This window comes from Pelophylax lessonae (assembly GCF_965119305.1).
Source record: "Pelophylax lessonae genome assembly, chromosome: 2".
Lineage (NCBI taxonomy): Eukaryota > Metazoa > Chordata > Amphibia > Anura > Ranidae > Pelophylax > Pelophylax lessonae.
The window spans coordinates 609,333,905-609,356,398 of NC_138769.1; the positions used below are offsets into that span (position 1 = coordinate 609,333,905).

General features: G+C 39.9%; 1 protein-coding gene across 1 annotated transcript; it reads left to right on the top strand.

Annotated features, from left to right (window-relative positions):
* Nucleotides 1-9,616: 9,616 nt before the first annotated feature.
* Nucleotides 9,617-21,677, top strand: LOC309545303 (keratin, type II cytoskeletal 7-like; the record flags this gene model as incomplete). The annotated part of the gene is made up of 9 exons (XM_082244445.1): nucleotides 9,617-10,033; nucleotides 12,314-12,522; nucleotides 14,217-14,277; nucleotides 16,935-17,030; nucleotides 17,125-17,289; nucleotides 17,389-17,514; nucleotides 19,334-19,554; nucleotides 21,407-21,435; nucleotides 21,523-21,677. The coding sequence occupies 9 exons, from the start codon at nucleotides 9,617-9,619 to the stop codon at nucleotides 21,675-21,677; spliced, it is 1,479 nt and encodes a 492-aa protein (XP_082100571.1).
* Nucleotides 21,678-22,494: the final 817 nt, after the last annotated feature.

Below are 22,494 nucleotides of genomic sequence, written 5' to 3' on the forward strand. Positions count from 1 at the left end.
CAACTCTCTCCTCACTGGCCTACCCTTACACAGGCTATCCCCCCTTCAGCCTATTATTCATGCTGCTGCTAGACTATTACACCTTACAAACCGATCCATGACTTCTGCAACTCTCTGTCAATCCCTTCACTGGCTTCCCCTACCCCCTAAAATTCAAAATACTAACCACAACATACAAGGCCATCCACAACATCGCCCCCAGGTACATCACCAACCTCATCTGCAGATATCACAAAAACCCTCCTATCTGCCTCTTCCCAAGACCTACTGCTCTCTAGCTCCCTCATTACCTCCTCCCATGCACGCCTCCAGGACTTCTCCAGGACTTATCCAGAGCCTCTCCCATCCCCTGGAACTCCCTGCCCCAGTATGCCCTCTGGTCAGCCACTACCATGTCTACCTTTAGGCAATCCCTGGAAACTCACATATTTAGGCAAGCCTACCCCACATCCACTTAGGAACTGTACCTGAGCCATCTCCATCAGATCATCACCCCCCCCACAGCTATTACCTTTTGTAACACCTCCCCCTTCCTTTAGATTGTAAGCTCAACGAGCAGGGCCCTCCTGTCCCTTCTGTATTGAACTATATTGTAATTGTACTGTCCCTCCTCTACAGTGTAAAGCACTGCTCAAACTGTTGGCGCCATATAAATCCTGTATAATAAATATAATTGCCAGAATAACAGAGCCACAAATATACTCTACTGTATAAATCATATACAGGTGTATCTCAAAAAATTTGAATTTCATCAAAAAGTTAATTGTTTTCAGTAATTCAATTCAAAAAGTGAAACTCATATATTTCATAATGGAATGGAATTTTATAAGTGAAATATTTCAAGCATTTCTTTCTTTTAATTTTGATGATTATGGCTTACAGCTAGTGAAAACCCAAAATTCAGTATATCAGAAAATTTGAATATTATATAGGACTAACTAAAAAAAAAGTTTTTAATACAGAAATGCTGGCTTACTGAAAAGTATGTCTATGTACAGTATAGTATGCACTCAATTCTTGGTCAGGGCTCTTTTTTCCTAAATTACTGCATCAATGTGGGCTGGCATGGAGGTGATCAGCCTATGGCACTGTTGAGGTGTTATGGGAACCCAGATTGCTTTGATAGCGGCCTTCAGCTCGTATGCATTGTTGGGTCTGGTGTCTCTCACCTTCCCCTTGACAATACCCCACCGATTCTCTATGGGGTTTAGGTCAGGTGAGTTTGCTGGTCAATCAAGCACAGTGATACCATGATCAATAAACCAGGCATTGGTACTTTTGGCAGTGTGGGCAGGTGCCAAGTCCTGTTTGAAAACAAAATCAGCATCTCCATAAACCTGGTCAGCAGAGGGAAGCATGAAGTGCTCTAAAATTGCCTGGTAGAGGGCTTTGGACTTGATAAACTACAGTGGACAAACACCAGCAGATGACATGGCTCCCAAAATCATCACTGACTGTGGAAAATGTTGCATTTAATTTGGAAAAAGAGGTCCCAGAGTCTGGAGGAAGAGTGGAGAGGCATATAATCTAAGTTGCATGAGGTCCAGTGTAAAGTGTCCACAGTCAAGAATTAAGGAAATTAAAGGAGTTACTGAAAAGGATTAACTTTTTGATGATATTCTAATTTTATGAGATGCACCTGTATATAATAACTAGATAAATCTAACAAAGTTCATAAACCTTGGAGGCTAAAGCAGTTAAAGTGTTTCTAAAGGAAAAAACATACCTGCCCTGTGCTATGGTTTTGCAAAGAGCAGCCCTATTCCTCTTCTTTTTTGGGTCCGTCCTGGTTCCTCCCTTCTGCTTAGTGCCCCTAATAGCAATCCTTTAGCTATGGGGGCACTTGAGCAGGCTTGCTGCCAAGCTGCACTGCTGTGAATGGACAATGTCCATTCACACACGGAGTGTGGCTCGGCCACGACCCCTTCTCTATCCTTATTGGCTTACTGGCTGCTCACTGCTGTGTGATCCAATGAGGAGAAAGAGACCCTGGACAGCCTCTGCTCTCATGCACATCGCTGGATCAAGATGGGGCTGGGGGGTGGAGCACCCAGAAGATTTTTTTACCTAAATGCATTTATGCTTTAGTTAACATTATGGTGTAGTGAGACACAAGGATAAAGACTGCTAGCCATTCAATCCCAGCATACTACCAATTCCTTTTGTTGTAGCAAATACCCAAACTTCCAGTGGAAGAAAACTATGTATGTTGTATTTATGTTTTGTTGTCTTTTGTTTGTTGTTGAAAACTCATGAATAGTTTAACTGCTGACTAACAAATTATATAAATATATATTTGGTTTAGTCAGTTACAATATATATGTATGATGTTTGTTTTAATATGTATAAATGGTTTATGTCGGCTTCATCTTTTGGCTATTATGTCATCTACTAAATAGCAAGATTGTTAAACTAATGACAAATATCAATTTAAAGAGCAAATTATTCAACAAAGTGATTAGAAAAGTTTATGTTATATCAAATGCAACGGGAAGGATTCATTTCCTTTTACAAATAAAAATGTAAAAAAAACCACTACCTTTCAAAATGTGCATGCATATTGCAAAAGAAAACCAGAATTACTAAAATAATGCTGATGCTGTTTCGAACAGTAAGTATAGTAAGTGCAGTTGGGTAAGCTAGAAGGAGCTGCTTGGAGTATTGATGAGGACCCCAGCCAATCCCTAGCATATTGGCTGGCAAGGGGTAGGCCACCTCATAAATGCTCATGGATCCTGTCAACAGGCGCAGTCAGGTAGAAGAGGGAGATGGAGTTCTGAGGAGGCTGTCAGAGGCCCTCACAGGGTGCCCCCTATTCTGGGGGGAGGGGTGATATCAGGCCTGGGGGGAGGGTGCTGGAAGGATCCCCAACAACACACGGAGGAACCCCTTGCTGGAGGCTCGGGAGCAAAGACAGCACAGCAGGAGCAGGTCAGCACATCTGGGAGATCTCCGGAGAAGTTAGCCAGTTGAGTTGGTGAGTGATCAGTCTGAGAGGACCAAGGGTAGAGAGTGTCAATCTGGAGAGGACTGTAGAGAAGTTAGCCAGGAGAGCTAGTAAAAGGGGCAGCTGCAGCCAGGCGGGTTGGCAGTGCCTGAAGAGGTGGTGCTGGGATCAGCAGCCACAGGGATGTTAGCTTGACATTGACATTTTGCTGCACAATCAAAGTGGCGTCGGGTTCCTGCCTATAACAGGCTGTTGCTCTGTTGGATCCAAAAACAGTGTGCTGGCTGGAGTTCTGAAAGCAAATGTACCGGAGGAAGTGAGCAATGTATATAGACTGTATATAGGAGAAGCTGTCCTTGAAGTTGTTTGAAGTCAAGTGGACATCCCATATTTTCCCAATCCCTATCCAAGCTATTATCCCTCAATAAAACAAAAAACAAAGCACTGGGCTGTTCTCTGACTCTGTGGTGCCTGTGGAAATTTGAAGGTTGGATGGGGAGGTAAATGGCGCTGTCAGGTGTCTGAAGGTGTATAAATTCAATAAATTATGATTGCACTGTCCCAAACAAATAAATGTGTAGATAAAAATTTGTAAACACTTAGTATATATATCAATAGAACATCAAATAAAGGCAGGTGTGACAAAAAACCAATGGTAATAAAAAATACAAATGATCCTTCTACAACAATATAACGTGACTAAGTGCCTGCAGTTAATAATTCAAATATAATTTGTGAACCAAGTAAAGTGCAAATAACAATCAGGGTACAAAGAAAAAGTGCTATAGTGACTGATTGTGAATGAGCTCCAATCAATAGAGCAAGCCTCAAAGGGGCAAGTGCAAATGGATACTAAATGGTATCACAAATGGTAATCTAAATAAAAAGTGCTAGTAGTTAATAGTACAAAGTGATGCGATTCCAAAGTAGCATAAAAGAACGGGAACAGAAGTGAATAAGCTCCAATTAATAGAGCAAGCCCCAAAGAGGTGCAAGTGGATGCTGGTAATCTAATTAAGAAATGATAATAATTAAAAAAAATCGCATAGTGCATGAAAACAAAAGTAGATAAATTCAGGTATAAAAAGGGATAAATAAAGGGTGTTGAGGGTCCCAATCGCACACTAGGTGCTCCAGTGCAGGTTTAAATCAACGCAGCATCCCTTTAAAGGTGACTAAAGTGCTTCCAGTGGTTCTTCCAGTGGTTCTTCATACGAGTCTTCTTTCCTCTTATGTGTACCCGGATTACATCTGGACACTGAGTCACCACGCCATAAGACCCCCATTGATCGTCCCCGGTCACCTATGGTAATAGGATCCCTACTGAGGATACTTCCAGAGGAACCCAGGGAGGACTACTGAGGGACATAGGAATTACTCCCTATCCGGAATATAGGCCTGTTACCACTGTAGGGGTTCCCCTTTCTGGTAAGTGCGGTCCTGGGAGTGAGGGGAGCACCACTAGCCCATCACACCGGCCACACTTGAAGAACCACTGGAAGCACTTTAGTCACCTTTGAAGGGATGCTTCACTGATTAAACCTGCACTGGAGCACCTAGTGTGCGATTGGGACTATTTATATTAACTCTTTGAAAGTTATACTCCACCCTCAACACCCTTTATTTATCCCTTTTTATACCTGAATTGATCTACTTTTGTTTTCATGTACTATGCGATTTTTGGAATTGCATCACTTTACACTATTAATTATTACCATTTCTTAACTAGATTACTAGCATCCACTTGCACCTGCCCCTCTTTGGGGCTTGCTCTATTGATTGGAGCTTATTCACTTCTGTTCCCGTTCTTTAATGAGACTTTGGAATCGCATCACTTTGCACTATTAACTACTAGCACTTTTTATTTAGATTACCCTTTGTGATACCATCTAGTATCCATTTGCACTTGCCCCTTTGAGGCTTGCTCTATTGATTGGAGCTCATTCACAATCAGTCACTATAGCACTTTTTCTTTGTACCCTGATTGTTATTTGCACTTTACTTGGTTCACAAATTATATTTGAATTATTAACTGCAGGCACTTAGTCACTTTATATTGTTGTAGAAGGATCATTTGTATTTTTTAATACCATTGGTTTTTTGTCACACCTGCATTTATTTGATGTTTTATTGATATATATACTAAGTGTTTACAATTTTTTATCTACACATTTATTTGTTTGGGACAGTGCAATCATAATTTATTGAATTTATACACCTTCAGACACCTGACAGCGCCATTTACCTCCCCATCCAATCTTCTATTTTGCTGTTCACTTGTGTGAACAATTAAGGCCCCTTTCACACAGTCCGTCCGTCAGATGGACTCCGTTTATCCCAGCGGGGGATCGAGCCGCCGATCCCCCGCTGAGCAGGGGGATGACAGCTGTGTCTCCGCGCTGTGTGCGGAGACACAGCTGTCAGTTCCCCATACATCCCTATGGGGGAAATCGGATGGGAACGGATCGTCGGTCTGTTCTCATCCGATCCCATCCAATCCGATCCGCTGGACGGATGGAAAATAGGGTTTCCATCAGTCATGATTTGATGGATCGGATCGGATGTCAGCGGACATGTCTCCGCTGACATCTGATGCCCCATAGGGATACATGGGGGGACCGTTCAGATCTGCCAAAAAAACGGACAGGCGGATCTGAACGGTCCGCTTGTGTGAAAGGGGCCTAAGAGGTAGGCTGCAGTCAAAAGCTCCACATTCTCTGTTATCCTAAGCGTGGATTTCCCCTCTTTTTAGTGTGGAAATTTGGTGTGCCTGGCTGTTCAGGATGGGGGATCCTAGTTACTTGCGGCCCTTAAGGTGTGCGCTACACAAAGGTCAGGTTAAAATTTACAAGTGGAAAGATAAAGCTGCTCCAATACTGGCAGAAAAAAACATAGTTAAATGCATGCACAAAACAAACAAGGAGCACAATCACCTTATGCATGGCAGACAGAAAAGGGCTCATAAGGTTAGGACATAGTCCAGATAAACCAAAAGGGTTCATTTACTAAAACTGGAGAGTGCAACATCTGGTGCAGCTGTGCATAGTAGCCAATCAGCTTCTAATTTCAGCTTGTTCATTTAGGCTTTGCCAGAAAAGCTGATTGGTCTCTATGCAGAACTGCACCAGATTTTGTACTCTCCAGTTTTAATAAATCAACCCCAAAGATTTATAGGTTGTAAGTCCACCAAACACAAAGACAGAGTACTTTTGCTCAGCTGCATTTTCCTGAGGACAGAGTGACTCAATGTGCTGCCTACGGCCGGGTCTGCACCATGCTGTCCCCCTGCTGCCTGCTGAGGACCTAGCTGTAGGTGGAGTTATCCAAGAAGCACAGTTCTGACAATTACCTGAGATGATTCCCAGTTCTACTCCCATGATTTTAATGTACAGTAAGTACTGTAGACATCACTTACTAATAAAATTGTCACATTTAATATTATATTAGTGTGTTGTTCTGTATTCTTCTCATCCCTACTTAAAAAAACATTTCTGTATGAAATATCAACATTTCATCATTAGGCAGACTGTCAACCTTTGGGTCTCATGCACACTGGACATTATAAAAATGCAAAACCCAGAAAAACTTTTAACACGGCTGTAGCTGTAGAATGCCGTGTTAAAGGTTTTTCTGGGTTTTGCAACATTTTTGCATTAGCATTTTTTAGCGTTTTTAGCAAAAATATTTATGAGGTGGCCTACCCCTTGCCAGCCGATTTGCTGGGGCCCTCATAAATACTCCAAGCAGCAACTTCTAGCTTACCCAACTCCCACAAAAGCTTATGGCTTATGGTCCAGATATACACCCATGATATTAATGTAAGTACTGTAGAAATTACTTAGTAATAAAATTGTAACACTTGATATTATATTAGTGTGTTGTTCTGTTTTGTTCTCATCCCTACTTCAGAATCTATTGCTGTGTGAAATATCTTCATACCATCATAAGGCAGCCTGTCAACCTTTGGGCCTCATGCACACTGGACATTATAAAAATGCCAGTAGCTATAGCTGTAGAATGCCGCATTTTTCTGCGTTTTGCAGCGTTTTTCCATTGCGTTTTTAGCAAAACTTTACTGACACAAAAGCTTCTGGCTCAAAAACACTCATAAACCCTGCATAGCCATGTTTTTCAGTGTTTTTAGAGTTAGAGCGTTTTTAGAGCTGGAAAAAATCCTCTTCAAACCCACTAGTTCTGGGGTTTTTTTTCCAGCCAGAAAACACCCCTGCCAAAAAACGCTGATAACAGCATGGACACAGGACAACATGCTGTGCAGTTTACTGTCTGCAACAAAAAAAAAATGCCTGAAGCCAAAAACAGCAGCTGTAAAAATGTCCAGTGTGCATGAGGCCTTGGAGTGAAGTGCACAAAAGTGCTTTGTGTTCAGTGGACTAAAGCCCCGTACACACGTACCGATTGTCGGCCGAACGATCGGCCGTCTTTTGTCTGATGCTGTTTTGTTGGTTGAAAAGTGCTCAAGACTGCACACGATTTTTGTCGGCCAACAACAACCAACTGCAGAAGTGATGTCATGTTCTGGTCTACTTTTCGTGTGTTTTTTCTTCACTGAGCATGCCCAGTCTTGATCATCACATTTTTTTCGGCCGAAATCTGTACTGACTGAGGAACAATCGGCCGTTCTTTGTTGGCCAACAAAAATTTTATAGCCTGCACACCAGATTTTGTTCGGCCGAAAAGTCGCAGTCGGTTGTCGGAAGCATCATACTAACAAGCCAACAATCGGCCGATCGGACGTTGGCCGAATATTTACGCAGACAATCGGTACGTGTGTATGGGCCTTTATTGGCCTTTGATTATCAGGACTATGTATTAACCCTTTCACTCCTTTTTTGTTTGACTTTCATAAAGTATTTGCTCTCCTTGTTTGTGATTTTGCACATTACTGGTTGGGAACCTCTGCTTTGTAGGGCATTTTATTCCACAGTTTATCTGATGAAAGGGATTTCTGTCCACAAATGTTTGTGTACATCATATAAAAGCATTTATCCAGCATGTCAATTCACATTGTTTCTTTGCTTATAAGATTACAATAGTAATAAAAGTGATAACACATACAATTAATAAAAAAGGGTCGCTCTGGATGGTGCTGCTTCCAGCCTCTCTACAGGTTCCATCAAAATGGCCAAAAATCTGATATTTTAAACTTAGCCTTAGCATGCCTAAAGATTAGTGGCTTGCTCTTTAGTCTTTATACTAAACTTTAGTGGAAAACTTTACACTGAACACTAAAGTTTACACACTAAACGATTGACTAATGACTTGATTCTTAACCAATATACTGTATACAGTATTTTAAAAAGATTATAATTATGTACCTTTTTGCAGCTGGGACTCAAAAAACTGGTTTGTAGTGGTCAATACAATGTAGAAAGTAGAAACCCATTTTTTCTTAATGGGTACAAACGTACATTCTTAAGAGCTTTGTAACACTGCATATAGATTTAAAAAAATGATAAAATGTAATTACTATTACTTCTTTTACTTACAGTCGAAAACATAAGTATGGACGTCTATATTGCTACAGCAAACTGTGTTTTAAAATTTGAGAAATATGATGGGTGGAGTGACTGTCACAAAAGTTCCCCAAAGGGGAAACTGGTAACTTTGCCCAATAAAAAGGCACTGTAACTTTGTACATTTAAGGCAAGTGTCTGTGCAAAGGGGCCCCTGCCTCAATTATACCCTCCTTGCCAGTGTTCCCTCCTTGATCCTTTCTCACTCACAGCTGGTACTAAAATCCCCTGTACTAGCTGGATTTGGAAACTAGGAGGAATGGTGCCATCACTCCTTCTGTCATGTGATAGCACTCAGGTTCATGAACTAGAAGCTAGCATTGTTACATACCCAGTAGCACTGCTTTTGGCTAAATTATGACATTTTACTGAAATGTGATTTTTCATAAAAAATTTGGGGAAATTAAAAACACTCAATTTTGTTAATTCCTTGTCAGGGTTTTAAAGAACACGTAACAATATATACAGAGCAGATTTAATAAATAATGACGATAATATTAAGAATAGTTGATGGATATGACAATACAAAGATCAGCAGATAAAAATAATGTTACTCTTCTGAAAGTAAACAGTAATGACAATTTTAGTTGGAGCTTTTGTTGTATTTCCGAGAAACTTGGATCATCATTAAATTACAATGGATATTGACAGAACCATCACCCATTAACTCCAGAACACTATATTGCTGGAAAATGCTCAAATCCTGTACCAATATCCCTGAGCATTGTGGGTCCTTCGGAAGGATTTGATACGTGAAGAACACCAAATCCAGTCATTAACATTTGGTTGACTATGTACCAATATTATTATGCTTATTTGATGTTCACATCACCTTTCTATTTTTATTGTGGTAAATCTAAAACTAGCAAACACAATGTTACGTTCCAGAAAGTGCAGCTAATAATATTCACAATATAGTTTTGACAATGCAGGTGTGTTACTAGTCTGCCTTCTATAAAATTGAAGAGATGATGCTACAAAACAAAACTCATGTGGTCATAATTTTTTATGAGACTCTTAACAGTCTGTTGGGGTATAAAAGCAGTATGAAAGATCTGTGGATCAGCAAGTTCCTGGAAGGCCCTCTATTCAACATATTCTGTGCTGACCAGCTTAAAGACTAAGATAATCTATCATGTCTCATCATTGTATCATGGCCTCTTCTGGAAACAAACACTTCAAGTCTTCTGCTGCTTTACCCAAACATTATGGCTCCCACAGTATCTTATCACATTCTTCTAAACACTTTGAACATGGTCACAAGACTCACCATTGTTTCAGCAGCAAGAGTGCCCATAACATTGGATCAAAGGGGCCCAAGATGTCAGTAGGAAGTTTTCATTTAGGTAAAACAGGGCATGGACACGGACATGGATTTGGTCACAGTTTTGGAGGATCACATGGCTCTGGAGGCATCACCTCAGTTACTGTTAACCAGGGTCTTCTGGCTCCTCTCAACTTGGAGATAGACACAAACATCCAAAGAGTGAGAACTGAGGAGAAGAATCAAATCAAAGGTCTCAACAATAAGTTTGCTTCCTTCATTGACAAGGTGAGAGTGTTTATTGAATGACAGCCAATATAGAAATTAATTTTTTACTAAAGTGAGATAAGCTGTGATAGTAACTATCATGGCTTATCTCCACGGTGCAGCAGTTTAATAGGCTGAGATAGATGAGGAGTAGTAAGGATGATCTCTGCTTCTTATCACAGCTCAGTGAGAAGCTGCCAATGAGTACTATACCAACGGCCAGTTTAATAAGATATGAATGAAGCACCTTACTGGCTGTTTGTGTAATTTATCTCTCTCTGATGTGGCAATAGCAGGGAGAAAAGTGGAAAATGGCCTTGATGTGAGGAAGAATCACGAGGGATTATGTCCTCTGTCTGCTTCCCCAATCACTGCTTGGCAACCCCTGTAAAAAATAGAACAGGTTATATATACATATACTGTATGTGCGTTTATATATATATATATATATATATATATATATATATATATACACACACAGACGTAGTATATGAGAGGGACCATTTATAAATAATTGTGTTTGTATTTATATCAGGGCATTTCTGTGACACTTGTAACTGAGTGTATTTATAGCTATACAAATACAATCGGTAAAAAGTGTTGCAGGAATGGATATAAATAAAACTAAATTATTTAGGTCCCTCTAACATAGGTCTTCAAATCACTTTAAGCTTATTTTTAACTGTTGATATGTCAATGTTTTCATTTTATTTTTCATTCAGGAGTATTTGAACGCCTCTTATGAAATCAGGGGCTCAAATCGCACTTGTGCTACAAATCAGGACCACTCACTGTGTATTTCCTTCACTTCTCGTTTCAGTCAGAGAAGTATAAATGTTGTTAATAAACTGGTTCTCCTCTGGAAGTTTTACACGCAGCGAAGGGACGCAATGTGTAGGAGGCAGAAAATTTCACACCTAAGTGTTTGTCTAGGAAACATTGTGGATATACCAAAACCCTAAACTGGCCATGGTTTAATCTCTCAATCATTAGTGATAGTAAATAGGAAAACACAGACAGCTTTTGCCGAGTTCTTTTAAACGTCTTACTCTTGGAATGAGAAAAAGCAGCATCAAAAAAGTGGCTAAAGCCATGTTTTTGCAAATGTGTTTAGGTGTGTTTAAGTGCTTCAGGTGCTTGGGCATTTATTCATTTCATTGGCTAGAATATTAATTTTTTTTTCCGCCCATTGAAAGGCATGCTCAAGGACTTGGCTCGCCTAGCGATTAAACGCGTTTACTCACTTTTAGGTGTGTCAGGAGATTTTTTTGCCTCTTAATACCCCTGCCTCTCAAGCCTTGTACACGTCTATGTGTACATGGAAAAATAGGCTAACACTGATGGGCATTTAAAGGCAGAAAGAAAAATGCAATACACCTCAAGAAGAAGCATTTAAAATGCCCAATGTCCAAAAGTAGTAATGAAATTATTTTTTTGAGAGAGAACTTGTTGTAACAAATAAAAATTTGTACAAAGTACAAGTATTTGTACAAAGTGGGGTTATCCATCATTATATGACTCTATCTAAAATTATAGACTCATCACCAGCACTATTAGTATTAACAGGCTACATACAATGCATTCTTGATCTGAAATAAGACCACATTGTATTAGTTTGTAGGAACACAGCAGACACATGTATGTTATGCAGGGCTTTTTTTCAGCTGGAACTTGGTGTAACTCAATTTCTCCACCTCTGGCTCAGGCCCTCTGCTCCATGCTCATTACTACCTCTTGTAAACACAGAAGTCTGGCTTCTGTGTTTACAAGTGACAGCTTGTCTCCCAATGGCTCCCAAAGATCTAATCTCCTCAGTGGCTCCCTCTAAGTGCAGTTGGCTGGGGTGCAGTACAGATGCTGACACCCCCACTGGATGATCTCCCCACAAGTTAGAAAGGCAGGGCCAACTACAGTGTGCAGGGAGGTACTAGATCAACATGGGTGCTTCAGCTTAATACAGTACTCTGTGTGTAGCACACCCCTGAACTCTGCACTATGTACGTAGAACACCCCTGAACTCTGCACTCTATTGGGGGTCCTGGTTGAGTTTCTGTACCTATTTTCTGAGAAAAAAAAAAAACCCTGGTTATGCCCCAGTATAGATGTACTGCACATCTGTTACCGAACTTAGAACCTCTTTAATCTGCCAGACACTGGGTAATGTAGCTCTCAATATTTAGACTACAGTGACCAAAATAGTATAAAAATGTCACATTGAGGTAAACCACTATCCTATTAGTATTTATGACTGCTACTAGTTATGCAGGAAATCATTTGTACGTCATTTTATTTTTGTTATAGGTGAGATTCCTGGAACAGCAGAACAAGATGCTGGAGACCAAGTGGGCTTTACTACAAGAACAGAAGACAGCCAGTTGTCAGATTGAACCTCTGTTTGAAGCTTTCATTGGAAATCTCAGGAGACAGCTCGAGAGTCTGGAATGTGAGAGTACTCGGCTCGAGGCAGAACGGAACAGCATGGAAGACATGATGGAAGAATTTAAGAGAAAGTAAGTAACTTATGATTAGTTTGGGTTCACTTTGGAAAAAAAAACCTTCCCCACCAGTTATGTAGAGCATACAGGTTTTAAAAGGTTCAGGTGGGCATTTATTGGGATGATGTATAAAAGGTATGCCAGTCTCCTAATTTTGTGTTGACCTAATTCAATCAAGTTAAAATGTATGCAAGAACAGAAAACTGCCTGTTGATATGATAGTAATGCACTCCTAGAAAACTAGCCTTGCCCAGTTTTCTTTTGCTATACTACTGATATCCACTCACTTTTCCATCAGCTAGATTGTCTATCAGTGACTATATACCAGGATAACAGCAAATACACCTAGTCTTTCCTTTCAACACAAAGAGAAAAGCAGAGATGATAAGATGAGGCACAGGGCTGCAGGATTACAGAGCAGAGCTGCAGAATGGAAAGAGTTGAGTTGGCTTCAGTGCTGACTGTAATACTCCAAACCCCCAATAGGAATGCCCATAATTTGGGCTACAGCTTGGGGTGGAGCTACAGACAGCACTAATTGAAACTACCTCTTTCAGCATAAGGTAGTCTCCCACCACTGCTCTCTTCAAAAGGGTCATGGGTTTACCTTAGTTTGCTGCCTCATAATGAGTCTGTCACCACCAGCTATTCCCACTGCTTCCACAGTTGGTTGCAAGTACCCCAGTTGCATATGGTGTATTTTACTTTGGCATTCTATCACACTATGCTGGATCGTATGTGCAAAGGGAGTGGCCCCATGGACCTCTGCAGCTCATGATCCTCTAGCAGCTCCAGGGTGACCTGCAGTGTTCCTCCTAAAGGATCTTATGTCAAAAGTTTGCATAATTGTCCATTCAATTCTCATTGAGTCCACTCCCTGGATGTCTTCTCTGCCTCCCTTGTGTGTGGTTCCCTCCTCTGCTCTATCCAGGGAAAACTTTTCTTCAGTTGTGCAAGATTCCATGTGCAAAATATGTGCCATGATAGCTGACTCATAATGGCTCTGTTAATCCTTCAGCTACTGCAGTCTTGGCACAGTCTACTACATATGAGGAAGAGTCAAAATTTTCCCATTTGGATTGACTTGTACTTAAGAAGCCTCAGTTACCAGTCTGGGTTCCCTTACAGGACCCAAGACTGTCAAAACCTTTCCAGTACATTCATTGCTGAAATTGTATATGAAAATTGGATTACTCTTAACAAACTATTAGCTTCTCTGAAACACTTTATTGATCAATATCCAATGGAGAAGAGTTTGTGGGCTGCTGCCTTCGTGGACCTAGTCATTTCTTTTCTGAACAAGACTCTGACAAGCATCTGGAAACTCTAAGTACTTGTTTTTCCAATCTGGCCCTGCCCTGCAAATCGCAATTGTTCTGCACGTCCTTTGAGGGAGAACATATCTTTAGGGCTGCCCTTGTCAAAGAGATCTCTAGTGTTAAAAGTACTTTTTATTGCAGCAAAAGAATCCTAAGCCCCCACCCACCCTGCAAAACAAATTCTACCTCTGAAAGCAAACGATTCCTTTCATTTCTCACTGGCCCCTTTCTTTTTGTCTGTCTTTTGCACCCCGAGTGTTCTAGCTCTAGGTCTTAGCTCAGTGCGATCCTTGTTACGCTGACAGGGCATTCCCATAGTGGAATACTAACATAATCTCTTGCTGAGAGAGCAATCAGCACAGTTTAAAGTATAGTTTGTTTTGTCGACAGATATGAAGAAGAAATGAACAGGCGCACTGCTGCAGAGAATGAATTTGTCCTGCTGAAGAGGGTAAGAATGTAATCTACTACTCTTATTATGATTTCATTGATGCAGCACTAACATGTCCCAGGTGTTTTCATTTAGGGGAATAATGCATACCTCAATGAAAAAAAAAAAAGACTTGTGCTTTTTAAACGATCTCTTCTATCACATCAAATATACAATGGAACATGTGGATGAATAAATATAGCCGCCACTGCTGTAGCTCTTGTATTACTGCAGAAATCTCCTGTCAGCTACTACACATGTGAATGAATAAATCTATCCAGCACACGTTGCGACTCTTACGATACTTTATTTACTTGAGGGAATTCAACATACATTTCTTTAAGCTTATGTATATCGGCCCTCAGTAAGTCCTAATCATGATTAAGACCCACTGAGGGTCGATACCAGTGAGCCTGGAGGACTGTATGTTGTATTCCCTCAAGTAAATAAAGTATCGTAAGAGTCGCAACGTGTGCTGGATAGATTTATTCATTCACATGTGTAGTAGCTGACAGGAGATTTCTGCTGCACCATACTTGCATACATAGATACCTGACACAGGTGAGCAGCATCATTCATGTGCATCATTCATGTGCATCATTCTACTTAACCCTAAAGCTGAACTCCGAGCCCAAAAACATTAATTTAACTACAGTATATTCCTCACAAGCCACAAACGATATACAGTGGGGAAAATATTTATTTGATCTCCTGCAGATTTTGTAAGTTTGCACACTTCCAAAGAAATAAAGGGTCTATAATTTTTATCAAAGGGTGTATTTTAAACGATAGAGACAGAATAGCAAAAAAAAAAATCCAGAAAAAAAACACGTAAACAAATGCTATAAATTAAGTTGCAGTTCAGTGAGTAAAATAAGTATTTGATCCCCAAGCAAAACATGACTTAACACTTGGTGGAGAAACCCTTGTTGGCATACACAGAGGTAAGACGTTTCTTGTAGTTGGTTACCGGGTTTGCACACATCTCAGGAGGGATTTTGGTCCACTCTTCTTTACAGATCTTCTCTAAATCCTTAAGGTTTCTTGGCTGTCTCTAGGCAACTTGAAGTTTTAGCTCCCTCCATAAATTTTCTATAAGATTAAGGTCTGGAGACTGACTAGGCCACTCCATAACCTTAGTGTGCTTCTTCTTGAGCCACTCCTTTGTTGCCTTGGAAGTATGTTTTGGGTTATTGTCATGCTGGAAGACCCATCTTAAGTGTTCTGGGTGAGGGAAGAAGGTTCTCATCCAAGATTTTACAATACATGGCCCCGTCCATTGGCCCCTCAATGCAGCAAAGTTGGCCTGTACCTTTAGCAGAGAAACAGCCCCAAAGAATCATGTTTCCACCTCCGTGCTTGACTATATAGATGGTGTTCTTAGCCTCATAGTCAGCATTTTTCTTCCTCCAAACACGGCGAGTTGAGCTCATGACAAAGAGGTCAATTTTGGTCTTATCTGACCACAGCACTTTCTCCTAATCCTACTCTGAATCAGTTAGATGTTCAATGGCATGGCTGCACATGTGCCTTCTTGAGGAGGGTGACTCACAGTGTTTGGAGGAAGAAAGATGCTGACTATAACCCTAAGAACACCATCCCTACAGTTAAACACAGAAGTGGAAACATTATGCTTTGGGGCTGTTTCTCTGCTAAAGGTACAGGTCGATTTTGCCGCATTAAGGGGCCTATGGACGGGGCCATGTATTGTAAAATCTTAGATGAGAACCTTCTTCCCTCACCCAGAACACTAGAGATGGGTCATGGATGGGTCCTTTTGCATGAAAATGACCCTAAACATACCACCAAGGCAACAAAGGAGTGTCTCAAGAAGAAGCACAATAAGGTCATGGAGTGGACGAGCCAATCTTCAGACCTTAATCCTATAGAAAATTTATGTAGGGAGCTGAAACTTTAAGTTGCCAAGATACAGCCAAGAAACCTTAAAGATTTAGAGAAGATCTGTAAAGAAGAGTGGACGAAAATCCCTCCTGAGGTGTGTGCACCAACTACAAGAAACGTCTTACCTCTGTGCTTGCCAACAAGGGTTTCTTCACCAAGTACTAAGTCATGTTTTGCTTGGGGATCAAACACTTAGTTTACTCACTAAACTGCAACTCAATTTATAATATTTGTATCGTGTGTTTTTTTCTGGATTTTTGGTTGATATTCTGCCTCTATCATTTAAAATACACCTATGATAGCAATTATAGGCCCCCCATTTCTTTGCAAGTGGGCAGTCCAGAATGCAGAGCTGTGGGAGGAACTCAACAGGTTCTCCTTTTACAGGCTGCTGGCAGAAAGCTTGAAAAGGGGGTGGATAAAAGGCAAGTCACCTAAAGCAAGGAGAGAAAGCAACAGTGACTGATCTACATTAGAGGAAGTTTTAAAGTGGATTACTACACATATCTAGAAATACACACCAGGATTAAATTTAAAAAAAAAAACATTTAGTTTGTATTTAGATCATTTATGATTATCTAAGGGTTTAAAGAGTATGTTTAGCCTAAATTACAAACAATAAAAAACAGCACAAGGGACATAACTTACATTTAGTATGATGTGTCCTTTGTGCTGATTTTCCTTGAGGAGAAATTGTTGTCTTTCCCAAACCAAATGTCCCCCACCCACGCCCATGCCTTTTTTGCCAAGACTCAACTAATGGATGTTTATTGTAGGATGTTGATGCTGCATTTATGAACAAAGCTGAACTACAAGCAAAGGCTGATGCTCTGACCGATGAAATTAGCTTCCTAAGGACTCTGTATGAAGCGGTAAAAATCCATTAACCTATTGCTAAGGGATTTTTAACTTTTATTGATTGGTTGACTATCAATTCTTAATGTTTGGTTACTATTTATTCTGCAGGAGATCAATCAGCTCCAGGCTCAGATCTCAGACACTTCAGTCATTGTGTCCATGGACAACCGCAGAGACCTGGACCTAGACAGCATTATTGCTGAGGTCAGAGCTCAGTATGAAGAAGTTGCCAACCGAAGCAGAGCTGAAGCAGAAGCCATGTACCAGTCAAGGGCAAGTCTAATATAGTAGCTGCCAGATAAACAATAAGCTCCTTATGTAATATAAATACCATTATTAGGAAAAAAATAACATGGTGATCTTTTTTTTTAGTTTGAGGACTTGCGCATGGCAGCTGGCAGAAATGGAAATGATCTGCAGAACAGTAAAAATGAGATTGCTGAGCTCAACAGAGTAATTCAAAAACTTAAGGGAGAGATTGAATGTGCCAAATCTCAGGTAAAATATGTATTTCAAAGGTGGAATATAAATATATTTCCTAAGTGGTCCCAGAATTTCACCAACAATCTAGGCAGCACATTTCATAGAGCATTTAAATATACATTCGATTAACTTGTTAACTGTTCTCATTTTTGGCAATTAGTTTTAACCCTTTTGATTTGCATACCTGTGTCCCACTGCATTACCATAATGGTGACACTATTATTTACTATTGCAGCTTTGCATATTTCTGTGTCATAAGACTATGACTGGATTTTAAATGTCTCCATCCCAACTCTTTGCTTCCCCCAAGTAAGCAAGTTAGACTGGCAGCCCTGTACACTGCAATATAGGCTGGTTGACTCAAAGTGCATAACCTCAAAGTCTGATTAATGCTGCAGATTCACCAACAGTTACCACAATGATATAGTTCAAGCAGGCATGCTATACCATAAATATAATAATATTACAATTTTTAATACCGATACTTTTCTGACGTTTCTGTATACTTTGTTGGGTTCTGCTTTTATAGTGTCCTGACATTACAGTAAATATTTTAAATCCAACTGTACCTGTAAAAGGAGTCTGTGGATATTTTCCTGTCTTGCTGCCTGTGATGTTGAACTCAGCTTTGATGCTGAAGAATCTAAAATATAAGGGGATGCTGAAAATTTCAAGAATGTTTATCTCCTGGATCCCCTGCAACTCTCACTGGTTCCTCCATCCAATCTTCATCTGGCATAGATGACAGCAGAAAAGACCCAGGAGATCGACACTCTTGGAATTGCTGGCTTCAGTGTGAACTTCAGCAAAAGAGTACTCAGGTTTGAACTGGTGTTCAGCAAAATGGGCACTCAGAATGGAAAGTTGGTTCTGTCTTCTTTAACAAGTATTTCTTGGTTTAAAATTATTATTATAGTGGCAGGGTTGCTTATCGTGATAAAAAGAGGAGACGTGTGGTCTAATTGAAGGAAAGAGAAGAAAATAAGGAAACCATTATATAAATTACTGAAAAGTTACTTAAATGTGGAATATCTCTTTAATTCCACAGAAATTTAAGTTAGTAATTGCAATGAGATATTGTTTTATAATAAAATTACCTTTTTGTCAGTTCTACTTTTTTAAAAAAAATCCTCTTTCTGTATATTACAAAATAGTAATAATTACAATTCACAGATATTACAAAAATTATATTCTTGTATAAGCCTTTAGCCTTCAGAGCAGTGATGAACAACTTACTAGGAATAAATATCCTCCACTTGACCTTGGGGGTCACACATAATTTCAAGTAGTGTGGTGCTTTAGAATGGTATCAGGGACTGTGAATATATTTCAGGAGAGAGACTGGGGCTTTGCTACAGATGAGGTTACTGGAGATATGGACTGTCTCCATAGACTGGAGACATGCTATAGGACTAGGAACTATCATAGATCACTGTCATTACAGCCCTTTTAAAAACCAGTGGTTCCACTGCTTCTACTGACTGCTGGGATCTGAGAGCCACACAACAAGTACTAAGGACCATAGACTGGGCATCAGGGCTTTAGACAGTCATATCTACACTTTCTATGGCTGGTCCCACAAACTCAGGCAGCTATGTTTCAGAATGGTTGGACTGTGCTTGTACACTTGGCCCATCTCTCCGGGGTATAGAATTAAGGCTTTCAGCACTTACCTTGGCTATAGAAAAGGTTACTAATGAAACTTTGTCTTTTTTTATTTTCTTTTCCAGCCAAAACATGGGAAGCTAAATAAGCAAGAGATCAAATTAGTGTTCTTTCTGAAGCTATTAGCTTCTATCTTCTATATAATGAATTCCTTTTTATATTTTCCTAGCGTGCTGCCCTGGAAGCAGCTATTAATGAGGCTGAGGAACGTGGTGAGGCTGCCGTCAAAGATGCCAAGTATAAGCTGGCTGAGTTGGAAGCTGCCCTGCAAAAGGCCAAGCAGGACATGGCTCGCCAACTGAGAGAATACCAAGAATTGATGAATGTCAAATTGGCTCTGGATATTGAGATCGCCACTTATAAGAAGATGTTGGAGGGAGAGGAGCATAGGTGAGTGTGATATTGATGTCACTTAAATCTGTAGCTGAAGTTAGGTTAAAAATGTTCTTGGGGATACAACACCAGGGAGAAAACTTTACCTCTAAAGTGCCTCCCATGCCCTTCTGGCTGCCGTTTATTGTAGAAATATATCTTCCACTGACTCCGGAAACTTTTCACAATGTGATCTTCCAGCTCTGCGGAGAGTTAAGATCAGCTGCAGTGACTATAAGCATTTGAGATGCTTGCCCTCCCCTACCTCTTCTCTTACCATTTACAGAATTTAAAGTAATCTTTCCCAGAATGCAAAGTGCTCTGTGAGTGGAGGAGGCATGCTGTAATTCCTCTACCCCTCCTTTTTATCTTATTGTTGTTAGTTGAATAAGTTACATTCCACCACAGAGTACAAAATATAGGAGGCACAAACAGGCTAACCTGTACAGAATTGTCCAGTATTATCAGTTCTGCACTACTCTTCATAAAAACATAACTCTAGTGCACCTATATAGTAATCTACAAGTGTCTGCTGATTCAAGTAAATGTTTTCTGAAAGAAACATGGGGGCTGACATTGAAGCTACTTATACCAGTGCTGGGATTTATTACTGTTGCAAATGCTGTGGGCTTATTTTACTATCACACAATAGGCCATACACCATGAATACCCACTTTATTTGCCACACCTCCAGGTGTTCAGCAGATTATATACTATGCCATATTTTTTATCTTGATTGCTTAAGGGATCCCTCCTAACTATGTATCCATATCTCGGTGCCTCAGTTTTATTTTGACTTTATACCTTGAATATTCCAAACACCTGGGACCATTTGTTTGACATGTTAAACATTTTGTGTGTGGGTAAAGCGTGTGCGGTCAATAGTTATATTTATAAACTAGTGCAATCTTTTCTTGTACATAACACTGTGAATATTTTTAAATCATCATATTAAAATGTGCACTTCTATAAACAAAAGTAAAAAATAAAAAATGGCACATTTTTTTTGTCTGTTTTTTATGTAAGTTCTTTTTTGTTAGCAGTCCATCGAGTCAATTATACATTAAACATAGTCCTAAAGCAACACCTCCATGCTTATAGCCGAACTGTACCACCACCATTCGCTACATGCGCTCAGCTCAGCTCCACCGACCTAATTATATAAATAGGTCTTTATTCATTTTTGTTTTTCCACAACCTTGATGATATTATTTGCTGCCTTCTCATCTACCTCTGATAAAATCTTCAGCATATATTGTCCCTGAATCAGCATACAAGAATGGCTCCTCCACTCAAAAGCATTAAAAAAACAACACAGAGCTTCACCTTTTTTAAAACAATTTTATTCCAATAAAAAGTAATAAGAATACCATACACAATGCTGGTGCACTTTAAATCCCAGTGTATATCCATAAAGTGATATCTGGCATAATAATGTCATGTTTGCCTGTGACTTTCTCCAGGGTATAAGGAGCTTAACACCCTTGAGAAAGTCATTGGTGGATGTGGTGTCATTACACTAGATCAGAAGTGATGGCCGAAGTTTGCCTGATGAGCTAATGCCGATCCCCAGACATTAAGGGGATATCCTCCTTTTAAAGTGATATTACAGTGTGCACTGGGATTTAAAGTGCACCAGCATTGTGAGCAGTATTCCTATTGGTATTCCTCAGGAAGTAGATTTTCACCCTATATGATGTATGAACAAAGACTGCATCATACCAACCTTTTGGGAGAAAGAGAGATAAAGATATTGTCAGGTGGAATGCTGTAATTCTTTTCAGGGGTAGTAAATACCAGGAAGGTCTGCAATTACACATTACATAATTTGCTATGTATGTATTAACTTACATTTTAATATTTATTTCAGATTGTCTTCAGATGACAATGTAAATATTGGTAAGTAAACATACTAATCTTCGTTTGTAGATAGTTGTGATTCATAGGAACAATGCTTTTACTTTCTGTTTTTTTTTTTTTCTGTAGCTATCCTGCACTCCAGCCATGGGGGAAAACACCATTCAGGAGGAATGTCCCATGGGGGACATCATCATCTTAAAGGTGGATTCAGTGCTGGCAGTGGAATAAGCCATGGGCATGTTTACACAAGCAAACACCACTCCTGCCATGAGCACCACTGATAGAATGGGAATATAGATATCCCATATTCCCTGACAACAACACATTTATTGCTGCTACTCAGTTATTCCTTCTGCTGCATTGTGCTTCTGCTTACATGTACATTCCCAGTTAAAAGCTTCATGCTTGTATAGCCAGAAATACAGTCAGGGCTTTTGTCAAGTCAATGCAAATCCAAAAGCAGCTTGAAGCAGGTTGATGGAGCTTGGAAGGAGATGATCAAAAGCAAGTTTGAAGGAGCTTTAATTTATGGTCAAAAGTACCTGTCAATGTATTCTGAAAGATCCCAGAAATGTCTTAACCTAAAGTCAAATGCAAACAGAAAGCACCTGAAAGCAAGCTGCATTTGCCCATTGATACAAGCTCAAAGCTGGCTGGCACAGGCCAAATACTGTTACCTTTGCCTATTCGCTAATAAACTGCTGTTTACAGATTTGTGGATTGTGGATTTTATTTTTCCTATCAAACACTTGCTGTTGATATCCAAAAAAGTTTGCAACAGACAGTACAAAATATAAGAGCAATATATCTAAGAATAACATAATTTTTAAAAAATACCTTCCACTGCAGTATTCATTTAGTCTATATTTTAACCAAACCGAAGGGCAAAAACAAGGAAACGGGGACTACTGGAGAGCTAAAGGGGAAAAAAGAAGGAGTGAGAGGGAAAATAGTTAACAGAGGAAGAAGGAAGCATGAATGGAATGAGGATGGAAGGAAAAGAGATTGGAAATTGGGGAAATGGGCATTCGATGGTTGGCATACAAATTAGGCAATGGCTACAAATTAGATCTAGCCCACTAAAGTATATTCATAGGA